The sequence below is a fragment of the Gigantopelta aegis genome, chromosome 1, assembly GCF_016097555.1.
Source record: "Gigantopelta aegis isolate Gae_Host chromosome 1, Gae_host_genome, whole genome shotgun sequence".
NCBI classification, from domain to species: Eukaryota; Metazoa; Mollusca; class Gastropoda; order Neomphalida; family Peltospiridae; genus Gigantopelta; species Gigantopelta aegis.
Genome location: NC_054699.1, coordinates 7,961,525 through 7,975,171, shown reverse-complemented (window position 1 = coordinate 7,975,171; position 13,647 = coordinate 7,961,525). Strand labels below are relative to the sequence as shown.

The 13,647-nt window shown below is 37.0% G+C and overlaps 1 protein-coding gene across 1 annotated transcript in view; it reads right to left on the bottom strand.

Annotated features, from left to right (window-relative positions):
* The window catches only part of LOC121370124 (sodium/hydrogen exchanger 1-like), a 61,120-nt gene that overhangs the window by 17,170 nt on the left and 30,303 nt on the right, over nt 1-13,647 (bottom strand). Inside the window, exons 12-14 of the mRNA XM_041495230.1 lie at nt 12,741-12,822; nt 4,518-4,613; nt 2,188-2,309 (exon numbers count right to left, since the gene is read on the bottom strand). Of these exons, the coding sequence (XP_041351164.1) occupies nt 2,188-2,309; nt 4,518-4,613; nt 12,741-12,822 (300 nt within the window). The remainder of the gene's footprint in view (nt 1-2,187; nt 2,310-4,517; nt 4,614-12,740; nt 12,823-13,647) is intronic.

Genomic DNA, 13,647 nt, shown 5'->3' with positions numbered 1-13,647 from the left:
TGCTGCAAACATGGACCATAATCCTAAAGATAAGCAGCAAGGAATCATTTTGATGAAGAGAAAGAAAGACAGCCAAATCACTGCTGCAAACATGGACCATAATCCTAACAGATAAGCAGCAAGGAATCATTTTGATGAAGAGAAAGAAAGACAGCCAAATCACTGCTGCAAACATGGACCATAATCCTAACAGATAAGCAGCAAGGAATCATTTTGATGAAGAGAAAGAAAGACAGCCAAATCACTGCTGCAAACATGGACCATAATCCTAACAGATAAGCAGCAAGGAATCATTTTGATGAAGAGAAAGAAAGACAGCCAAATCACTGCTGCAAACATGGACCATAATCCTAACAGATAAGCAGCAAGGAATCATTTTGATGAAGAGAAAGAAAGACAGCCAAATCACTGCTGCAAACATGGACCATAATCCTAACAGATAAGCAGCAAGGAATCTTTTTGCTTTCATCCTCAGGTATATGGAACAGAGCTAACCCATGAACGAAAGCCATGTAAGAAATTTCTATCTTACATGGGATATCACGAGCTTGCGTTTAACATGACGTTGTTAATGTGAGGTAGTGACATGAGGTCATTAGACTCAGTTTTAAATTAATATTTTGTTATTAAAACCTTCATTTTAAAAGCTATCTTGTTAATTTGTAGTGTTAAATTTTATTTAACACATGAAACAAACACGGCAAATACGATAGTGTAGTTTATTTATGACAAAATTGTCAAATAAAAAAAGTTACTTGTTCAGCCATCTTAAATTTGTCTGTTTGTGTAAAATAATGGTTTATTTACTGAATGAATGAGAGAAAAAGACTCCATCATATGCGGTCATGAGGGATAGAAAAAGTACACCCTTGGTGGTGAAAATTTCGACCATGGGACTTGACAAGCCTCGTCCTAGGTGGAAATTTTGACCACCTCGGTGTACTTTTTCTATCCCACATGACCGCATAGGATTGAGTCTTATAATATGCACTGTCCCCTGGGTGGGCTAGTGGATTTATACTACCTGTATATGGCCTTTGTATAGGCACTGTCATAGACAGGTGTGACACCATGAGGGCTATGCCCCCCTCCCCAATCACAACTCTTCCTCCCCCCCAACAATCTTTTTTATTACATACCTATTCAATCTTACTAGAGTAATAAAGACATTCTAAAAGTGTGTGATCTGGACCGGAACTTTTAAATGGGGAATTCCCTTTTTATTTTTACTACAGTTAGTGCCTTTTATTTACTGATGTCATATATGATTTACAAATTATGTCACATCGTATTTGAAACATTACACAAGGCTGCTGCAGAGTAAGATTCTTAACACTAAGTGAATCTATGAAAGGAGTTTTGATCATAGATTTAACAAAGTGTTATTATGACGTTAAATTAAAAACAATTTTTTGTAAAACATAAAAGAAGGTATGTAATAAATACAGAACTTCACATACATTGTTTTCGCTTCCTATTTATTGCACTCATTTATTTTGCGAAAGAACATATGCGGTCTCGTGATATATAATCATGTGCAAAATAACGATTTTTAGAAACTATTTAAACATTTAACAATTAGTTATAGTTACTCACAAAACTTCACACATAATTATATTATCAAAATAATTTAACAACATTTACCTACAATGATTAAGTTCTGTATAACTATATTATATTTATTTGTTGTTTCTAATAATGTTTAACTAAACTATTAAACTAATTTGTACCTCTTAATGTAATCTGTCCTGCTGTCATCAATCTCATGTCCATCATGTCTGCTGTCAGTGTGATTTGTGAACATGAAAAGCATGCAGTGCTATTATCCAATCAGATAAAAGATACCTGACTAAGAGAACTATTAAAGTAAATACTATTTGGCAGACAACTATATCTGACAAATATCTAAAACATAATATTAAAAATAGCAAACTATATACACTTAATATTACTAAAATATCACCTGCCACATGAAGTTCTGTATTTACATCACACCTCTTTTTTTCCCCACTATCTTTTATACATGTATTTTCCTGACATTCTATAAGAAACATAAAGGACAGTGCCGGTTGCCCCCTCATCCCAATATAAAATCATAGCTATGCAAATGATGAAAACTGCATTGAGGATGAATTTGAATTATAAACAAACTTGAATGGACTGTGTACACTGTGTACATGTACTTACTGATGAACCTGTACAGAAGACAGAACAACACGGTCCACAGTACGAAGCCCGTGTGCCACACATGATCCTCTCTCACCAACGCCAGACCGAGAAACATGAATATCACTATCTCACACGCAGAACTGAAAATAAATATTACAGTGTTATACACAAACATGAATATCACTATCTCACATGCAGAACTAAAAAATAAACATTACACTGTTATACACAAACATGAATATCACTCTCACACGCAAAACTGAAAATAAACATCACAGTGTTATACACAAACATGAATATCACTGTCTCACACGCAGAACTGAAAATAAACATTACAGTGTTGTACACAAACATGCATATCACTATCTCACACGTAGAACTGAAAATAAACATTACAGTGTTATACACAAACATGAATATCACTATCTCACACACAGAACTGAAAATAAACATTACAGTGTTATACACAAACATGAATATCACTATCTCACATGCAGAACTGAAAATAAACATTACAGTGTTATACACAAACATGAATATCACTATCTCACACGCAGAACTGAAAATAAACATTACAGTGTTATACACAAACATCACTATCTCACACGCAGAACTGAAAATAAACATGACAGTGTTGTACACAAACATGAATATCACTATCTCACACGCAGAACTGAAAATAAACATTACAGTGTTATACACAAACGTGAATATCACTATCTCACACGCAGAACTGAAAATAAACATTACAGTGTTATACACAAACATCACTATCTCACACGCAGAACTGAAAATAAACATTACAGTGTTATACACAAACATGAATATCACTATCTCACACGCACAACTGAAAATAAACATCACAGTGTTATACACAAACATGAATATCACTATCTCACACGCAGAACTGAAAATAAACATCACAGTGTTATACACAAACATGAATATCACTGTCTCACACGCAGAACTGAAAATAAACATCACAGTGTTTTACACAAACATGAATATCACTATCTCACACGCAGAACTGAAAATAAACATCACAGTGTTATACACAAACATCACTATCTCACACGCAGAACTGAAAATAAACATTAGTGTTATACACAAACATGAATATCACTATCTCACACGCAGAACTGAAAATAAACATTACAGTGTTATACACAAACATCACTATCTCACACGCAGAACTGAAAATAAACATTACAGTGTTATACACAAACATGAATATCACTATCTCACACGCAGAACTGAAAATAAACATTACAGTGTTATACACAAACATGATCACTATCTCACACGCAGAACTGAAAATAAACATTACAGTGTTATACACAAACATGAATATCACTATCTCACACGCACAACTGAAAATAAACATCACAGTGTTATACACAAACATGAATATCACTATCTCACACGCAGAACTGAAAATAAACATTACAGTGTTATACACAAACATCACTATCTCACACGCAGAACTGAAAATAAACATTACAGTGTTATACACAAACATGAATATCACTATCTCACACGCAGAACTGAAAATAAACATTACAGTGTTATACACAAACATGAATATCACTATCTCACGCACAGAGCTGAAAAATAAACATTACAGTGTTATACACAAACATGAATATCACTATCTCACACGCAGAGCTGAAAATAAACATTACAGTGTTATACACAAACAAGAATATCACTATCTCACGCACAGAGCTGAAAAATAAACATTACAGTGTTATACACAAACATGAATATCACTATCTCACGCACAGAACTGAAAATAAACATTACAGTGTTATACACAAACAAGAATATCACTATCTCACGCACAGAGCTGAAAAATAAACGAAAACATTACAGAGTGATGTTATAACTTATACAGTTTACCTAATGTTGATTTACTTCCAACTTTTAGAAAAGGTTTTTGGGCAACCACTGTGTATGCTAAGTGACAACATATTATTAATTATGTAAATAATATTGTGATAATGTATTTTAAACATAGTTTTTTTTTTATTGTTATCATATTTTACTTTAGGAATAAAGTCCCTGTGCACCAAATTAAATGGTCTCAAACCAAATGCAAATTTGTATATGGTTGAAAGTTTTATTCGTGTGGAAACACCATTATTAAAGGTGCAAAATGATCTCATAATTAATGTTTACGAATGACCAAACAATAATTTCTTGAAAACAATTTAATTTTTTCTTCAGTACTGTTAAATATGTATCTTGTCCAATACAAGCACAGGAACCATGAGTATATACAGGTAGTTGCATGGGAATGATTCAATCAATTTGTTTAGTTCTGTCCGAGTTTATCTGTATAGACATACCTCATAGTTCTAGTGAAATATTTCACAGTTGTTCGGGAATGGTCGCTGATGTTGTGGAAGGCATAGTGCACCTGAGTTAAGCCACAGCTAATAAGACTGAAAACAAAACAAAATCACAAAAAAACATTTAAATTATTTAATTATTATTTAAAAAAACAACAAAAAAACATATGCATGTATGTAGACCACACTATACCATCGGTAGTGTATGTGTTAAAAAACATATGCATGTATGTAGACCACACTATACCATCGGTAGTGTATGTGTTAAAAAACATATGCATGTATGTAGACCACACTATAACATCGGTAGTGTATGTGTTAAAAAACATATGCATGTATGTAGACCACACTATAACATCAGTGGTGTATGTGTTAAAAAACATATGCATGTATGTAGACCACACTATAACATCAGTGGTGTATGTGTTAAAAAACATATGCATGTATGTAGACCACACTATACCATCAGTGGTGTATGTGTTAAACAACATATGCATGTATGTAGACCACACTATACCATCAGTGGTGTATGTGTTAAAAAACATATGCATGTATGTAGACCACACTATAACATCAGTGGTGTATGTGTTAAAAAACATATGCATGTATGTAGACCACACTATACCATCAGTGGTGTATGTGTTAAAAAACATATGCATGTATGTAGACCACACTATACCATCAGTGGTGTATGTGTTAAAAAACATATGCATGTATGTAGACCACACTATACCATCAGTGGTGTATGTGTTAAAAAACATATGCATGTATGTAGACCACACTATACCATCAGTAGTGTATGTGTTAAAAAACATATGCATGTATGTAGACCACACTATACCATCAGTGGTGTATGTTAAAAAACATATGCATGTATGTAGACCACACTATACCATCAGTGGTGTATGTGTTAAAAAACATATGCATGTATGTAGACCACACTATAACATCAGTGGTGTATGTGTTAAAAAACATATGCATGTATGTAGACCACACTATACCAAGTGGTGTATGTGTTAAAAAACATATGCATGTATGTAGACCACACTATACCATCAGTGGTGTATGTGTTAAAAAACATATGCATGTATGTAGACCACACTATACCATCAGTGGTGTATGTGTTAAAAAACATATGCATGTATGTAGACCACACTATACCATCAGTGGTGTATGTGTTAAAAAACATATGCATGTATGTAGACCACACTATACCATCAGTGGTGTATGTGTTAAAAAACATATGCATGTATGTAGACCACACATACCATCAGTGGTGTATGTGTTAAAAAACATATGCCACACTATACCATCAGTGGTGTATGTGTTAAAAAACATATGCATGTATGTAGACCACACTATAACATCAGTGGTGTATGTGTTAAAAAACATATGCATGTATGTAGACCACACTATAACATCAGTGGTGTATGTGTTAAAAAACATATGCATGTATGTAGACCACACTATACCATCAGTGGTGTATGTGTTAAAAAACATATGCATGTATGTAGACCACACTATAACATCAGTGGTGTATGTGTTAAAAAACATATGCATGTATGTAGACCACACTATACCATCAGTGGTGTATGTGTTAAAAAACATATGCATGTATGTAGACCACACTATACCATCAGTGGTGTTATGTGTTAAAAAACATATGCATGTATGTAGACCACACTATAACATCAGTGGTGTATGTGTTAAAAAACATATGCATGTATGTAGACCACACTATAACATCAGTGGTGTACGTGTTAAAAAACATATGCATGTATGTAGACCACACTATACCATCAGTGGTGTACGTGTTAAAAAACATATGCATGTATGTAGACCACACTATACCATCAGTGGTGTACGTGTTAAAAAACATATGCATGTATGTAGACCACACTATAACATCAGTGGTGTACGTGTTAAAAAACATATGCATGTATGTAGACCACACTATAACATCAGTGGTGTACGTGTTAAAAAACATATGCATGTATGTAGACCACACTATACCATCAGTAGTGTACGTGTTAAAAAACATATGCATGTATGTAGACCACACTATACCATCAGTAGTGTACGTGTTAAAAAACATATGCATGTATGTAGACCACACTATACCATCAGTAGTGTACGTGTTAAAAAACATATGCATGTATGTAGACCACACTATAACATCAGTAGTGTACGTGTTAAAAAACATATGCATGTATGTAGACCACACTATAACATCAGTAGTGTATGTGTTAAAAAACATATGCATGTATGTAGACCACACTATAACATCAGTAGTGTATGTGTTAAAAAACATATGCATGTATGTAGACCACACTATACCATCAGTAGTGTATGTGTTAAAAAACATATGCATGTATGTAGACCACACTATACCATCACTATACCATCAGTAGTGTATGTGTTAAAAAACATATGCATGTATGTAGACCACACTATAACATCAGTAGTGTATGTGTTAAAAACCATATGCATGTATGTAGACCACACTATACCATCAGTAGTGTATGTGTTAAAAACCATATGCATGTATGTAGACCACACTATACCATCAGTAGTGTATGTGTTAAAAAACATATGCATGTATGTAGACCACACTATAACATCAGTAGTGTATGTGTTCAAAAACATTTTGACTGATACCATCGTCTTATATCATATCACATTCACCAGATGTTAATTATAGGCACAATAACAATAACAAAGTTCACTAGAGACACCACTAGAGCACATTGATTTATTAATCATCGGCTATTGAATGTCAAACATTTGGTAATTTTTACAGTAATGTTAGAAGCAAGGGATCTTTTATATGCACCATCTCACAGACAGGATAGCACATACCATAGCTTTTGATATACCAGTCGTGGTGCACTGGCTGGAACGAGAAATAGCCCAATGGGCCCAATGATAGGGATCAGTCTTAGACCGACCACTGGGCTACGTCCCGCTCTATATGTTTTGTTTAATGACACCACTAGAGCACATTAATTTATTAGTCATCAGCTATTGGATGTTAAACTTTTGCTAATTTTCATATAGTCTTACTCAGGAAACCTTCTACATTTTTCTATCAGTAGCAAGGGATTTTCTATTTGCACCATCCCACAGACAGGACAGCACATACCAATGCCTTTGATCATCTCAGATGAGTGCTGTACTGACTGAGCTACATGTAAACACTGTTTTGCTGATCAATCTAAAGTTAAAGTATGTTTTGTTTAACGACACCACTAGAGCACATTGATTTATTAATCTCTGGATGACAAATATTTGGTAATTTTGACTAAGTCTTCAAAGGAAACCTGCTACATTTTCCCATTAGCAGAAACATGGTCAATCAATGACCCATTGAACAACAGATAAGCAGAGAATTTTATTACTAAATTACATGTAACAAGGTACTCAAGCACGTGTGCCGGAATTAATACGGGGGGTGGGGGTCTAGATTGTGGTAAGCAAAGTTTCTAGGGGGGGTCGAGTCATGTTCCTCAGGAAAATATATTTAAAAGAACAAAAAATTATTTGAGGGGTTTGACCCCCAAAATGACCCGTCTGCACATGTGCCTGGTACTGTTGAGACAATAAATACCAGGATACCAGCAATGAAGAAAAGGTGCAAAAGATCAACAACATTCAAAGAATAAAATAATAATCAAATGAAAGAAAAACAAGTATAGAAAAGAAGTTAATGTATTTTAATATCTGTAGTAATTATGTTTAACTAACATTTTGAAAATATTTTACACATTTAATCTTTTATCATTACAAGTAGATGTTTAGTTAATAAAATGTATTTATTGCATATTGAAAGAAATGTTTTATTTAACGACGCACTCAACACATTTTATTTATGGTTATATGGCGTTAAACATATGGTTAAGGACCACACAGATTTTGAGAGGAAACCCGCTGTCACCACTACATGGGCTACTCTTTCCGATTAGCAGCAAGGGATCTTTTATTTGTGCTTCCCACAGGCAGGATAGCACAAACCATGGCCTTTGTTGAACCAGTTATGGATCACTGGTCGGTGCAAGTGGTTTACACCTACCCATTGAGCCTTGCGGAGCACTCACTCAGGGTTTGGAGTCGGTATCTGGATTAAAAATCCCATGCCTCGACTGGGATCCGAACCCAGTACCTACCAGCCTGTAGACCGATGGCCTAACCATGATGCCACTGAGGCCGGTTTATTGCATATTGAATAGTTTCTTTTGTTTATGTGTTCAGAAACTGATGACAAGATAATATTTAATATCATTTATCCTAAACTTACTCATGATATCCATGTCATAAACCCATGTGATAATTTAGTGCATTAACCCGGTTAATAATGGCATGCAAATTTAAAGGTATAGCTGGTGTGCTCATTTGCAAGGTCTCTAGGTAATAATGTGTTGCTGTCAATCGGTCATTTGTTTACAAGCCAACAAGACCTGTATACGTGTACCTTAGCATAATGTTTAAATAAGATTTGATTAAAATATGTGACGTCAAACTAATTTGTGCTAATCGTGATGAATGAATGAATGTAATGTTTTATTTAACTATGTACTCAACACATTTTATTTACGGTTATATGGCGTCAGACATATGGTTAAGGACCACACAGATATTGAAAGAGGAAACCCGCTGTCGCTACTTCATGAGGTACTCTTTTCGATTAGCAGCAAGGGATCTTTTATATGCACCATCCCACAGACAGGATAACACATAGCACGGCCTTTGATATACCAGTTGTGGTGCATTGGCTGGAACAAGAAATATCCCAATGGGCCCACCGACGGGGATCGATCCCAGACCGACTGCGCATCAAGCAAACGCTTTACCACTGGGCTATAATCATGATGACTTCATATTACCAATGAAGGCGACTTTAGTACTGTGATTTACTAAACATCAAATTAACATGTTATTTTACAAATGTTATACCCGGTAGGATAAATAGAATTCACAACTCATGTTTTTTAATATATTCTTCAAAAAAAGAAACGCAAAAGGGTACAAATGGGTTATAACTCCGATTTTATGTTTCCTACCGGTTCATGCTTTGTGAATATAAGGTCATTGCATGTCCCAAACACATTCCCACGGTTACATTCGATAAAACGCAGCTACTGTACAATAAAGTTCCAAAATGTGAATATTCGCAAAAACGCAGCCACGTGCAAACCATGTCACCACTGCACGTGCGTTGTCTGCACGTGCAACATGAACACCGACAGTATAAAAGTGCAGGGTGTTCGCTTGCCTGGCCTCTGTATCTGGCCGACAGTTGACAATCCAGGACATGCCACATCTCAGTGAACCGCAGAGAAACAATGCCATCGGGCGACTAGACGCAGGCGAATCCAGAACGGCCGTTGCCAGGGCATTCCATGTGTCCCCAAGCACCATCTCCAGACTGTGGGACCGTTACCAGCAACATGGATCAACACGTGACCTCCCTAGATCCGGTCGACCACGGGTCACTACCCCCGGGCAGGACCGCTACATCCGGGTACGCCACCTTCGGGAACGATTGACTACTGCCACCTCCACAGCCGCAGCAATACCAGGTTTGCGCAGGATATCCGACCAGACCGTACGGAACCGCCTACGTGAGGTAGGAATTCATGCCAGACGTCCAGTTCGAGGTGTCATCTTAACACCACAACACCGTCGACTCCGACTGCAGTGGTGCCAGATTCATCGACAATGGCCTCAACTGCGATGGAGACAGGTGTGGTTCAGTGACGAGTCCCGATTTCTGCTCCGACGTCATGATGAAAGATGTCACGTGTATAGGCGTCGTGGTGAACGTTATGCGGCAAACTGCGTGCAGGAAGTGGACAGATTCGGCGGGGGTAGTGTCGTGGTGTAGGCAGCCATCTCACACACTGGCAGAACTGACCTGGTCCACGTGCAGGGCAACCTGAATGCACAGGGCTACATTGACCAGATCCTCCGGCCACACATCGTTCCAGTTATGGCCAACGCCAACGCAGTGTTCCAACATGACAACGCCAGGCCTCACACAGCACGTCTCACAACGGCTTTCCTACAGAACAACAACATTAATGTCCTTCCTTGGCCATCGATATCACCGGATTTGAACCCAATTGAGCATCTATGGGACGAGTTGGACCGACGCCTCCGACAGCGACAACCACAGCCCCAGACCCTGCCCGAGCTGGCAGCAGCCTTGCAGGCCGAGTGGGCCACCATCCCCCGGGACGTCATCCGTACTCTGGTTGCTTCAATGGGCAGGCGGTGCCAGGCAGTTGTCAACACACGCGGAGGCCACACCCGGTATTGACTCCAGATGACCTTGACCTTGGTGGTGTGTCCTATCACTTACTCACAATGGACTAGAGTGAATTGTGAACAATCCTGCAACATTTGGTAATTATCGGACTCACCATTCAATAATTAAATCAATTCTCCAAATGTTACGACAATGTGGTTTTGCGTTTCTTCTTTTGAAGAGTATATATAAAAAAATTAACCTCTAGTTAATCAGTATTTGTCGAGGCAAAGCACATACCACAGCCTTTGACCAGTTGTGGTGCACTGGTTGGAATGAGAAAAAAAAACAATGAGTTAAATGGATCCACCACGGTGGTTCGATTCTGTGATGCAAGCACCTCAGGTGAGCACTGACTGAGCTCCAATCTAATAATGTCATTACAAAGTGACATCATCAGAAAGTGGGACAGGCCAAGTAAAACTATTCAAGGGGTTACAGTTAGACTGTATATTTATATTTATCCCACAATGACTGTATACATTGGCAAGATATGATGACTAGATAAATCTCTATATTTTCGGTCCCTGACCAAAAATATAGATCACTCGACTCGAGTATTTCAGACTTCAGACTAAATTTTCAATAAACATACTCTTTAAATCATTTGTTTAAGTACAATAAATACAAATAACTTTTAGTTTTGCGATAACAATACAAAACTTGTATATTTATTATGATTTTGAGTTTAGAAACGCTTTTTGAATGTGACATAATCTTACAAAATATGATGTCATATATCTTGTATGACGTCATACGGCAAAAGCCTTGTTAGGTTGACGATACTCAATTTGCTTACACAAAAATGGAATAAATAATGATTTTTCGACTATTCCATAGATTGCAGGATAAAAGAAATAACTGGTTACTGTCTTAAGATATCAGCTTTATCCTGCGTTAAGACCGGCCTCGGTGGCGTCGTGGTTAGGCCATCGGTCTACAGGCTGGTAGGTACTGGGTTCGGATCCCAGTTGAGGCATGGGATTTTTAATCCAGATACCGACTCCAAACCCTGAGTGAGTGCTCCACAAGGCTCAATGGGTAGGTGTAAACCACTTGCACCGACCAGTGATCCATAACTGGTTCAACAAAGGCCATGGTTTGTGCTATCCTGCCTATGGGAAGCGCAAATAAAATATCCCTTGCTGCCTGTCGTAAAAGAGTAGCCTATGTGGCGACAGCAGGTTTCCTCTAAAAAAACCAGTGTCGGATTGACCATATCTTTGACGTCATATAGCCGATAATAAGATAAAAAATCAATGTGCTCCAGTGGCGTCGTTAAATAAAACAAACTTCTTTTTTTTATCCAGCGTTAAAGTCTGGACTTTATTAAAGTCTAGAATTTAAGGTTTATAACCACGGGGGCTGGTCGAATGGCGAATGCAGCTTTGGTTCACTCGCCTAATTAAGGGTGACCATATAAAATATTTTAGTCACCAAACACCAAAACATTCACAATGTAGAGGGTTGTACATGTATATGCATGCTATAACTGAATACAATATTTTTTAAAATAATAATTTTCTCAAACTGATATCTTGTCGACTTAAGTAATAAGTTTTGTAAAACCACTCTTGATTACTTTGTAGCCTACATGTATGTATTTTGGACCGGCCTTTGTAGTGTCGTGGTTAAGCCATCAGACATAAGGCTGGTAGGTACAGGGTTCTCAGCCCGGTACTGGCTCCCACCCAGAGCGAGTTTTAACAACTCAATGGGTAGGTGTAGTACCTCTACACCCTCTTTTTTTCAATTAACAACTAACCCACTGCCCTGGACAGACAACCCAGATAGCTGAGGTGTGTGCTCAGGACAGTGTGCTTGAACCTTAATTGGATATAAGCATGAATATAAGGTGAAATGAAATGTGTATATTGTAGAGAGATGAGAAAGTGATAAAAGAGAAAGAAGCAGACCTGATAATACCCGAGAATTCAAAGAGTTCAGCAAGAAGAAAGCCGAGATATGCCATCGTGTATATAACAAGTGGTTGTAGTACTGAAACAAAATATAACACAACAACAAACATTATCATCATCATCTTATAATGTATATCATATATATTAAATACTAGAAGAAAGCCGAGATATGCCATCGAGTATATAACAAGTGGTTGTAGTACTGAAATCAACAACAAAATATAACACAACAACAACAAACATTATCATTATCATCTTATACAGTGCATATCACATATATTAAATACTAGAAGAAAGCTGAGATATCCCACTGTCTAAATAACAAGAGATTGTAGTACTGAAATCAACAACAAGTACAACAAGAAAGATGATCATCATCAACATACAATGTATATCGTATATCTTAAACAGTTAAACTTTGTTTTGTTTAACAACACTACTATAGAGCACATTGATTTATTAATCACCGGCTATTGGATGTCAAACATGTGGTAATTCTGACAGATAGTCTGAGAGAGGAAACCCGCTACATTTTTCCAATAGTAGCAATTAAGGGATCTTTTATATGCACCATCCTACAGACAGGATAGTACATACCACGGCCTTTGATATACCAGATGTGGTGCACTGGCTGGAACGAGAAATAGCTCAATGGGCCCACTGATCTCAAACTGACCATGCATAAATGAGATCTTTACCACTGCCCCCCCCCCCCCCCCCCCCCAGCTATTGGATATCAAACATTTGGTAATTTTGACATGCAATCTTAGAGAGGAAACCCGCTACATTTTTCAATCAGTAATTTTATATGCACCCTCCCACAGACAGGATAGCACATACCATGGTCTTTATTTACATGTTATTTAAGATCTTATATGGCATGTGTGTTATCAGTTTGACATGT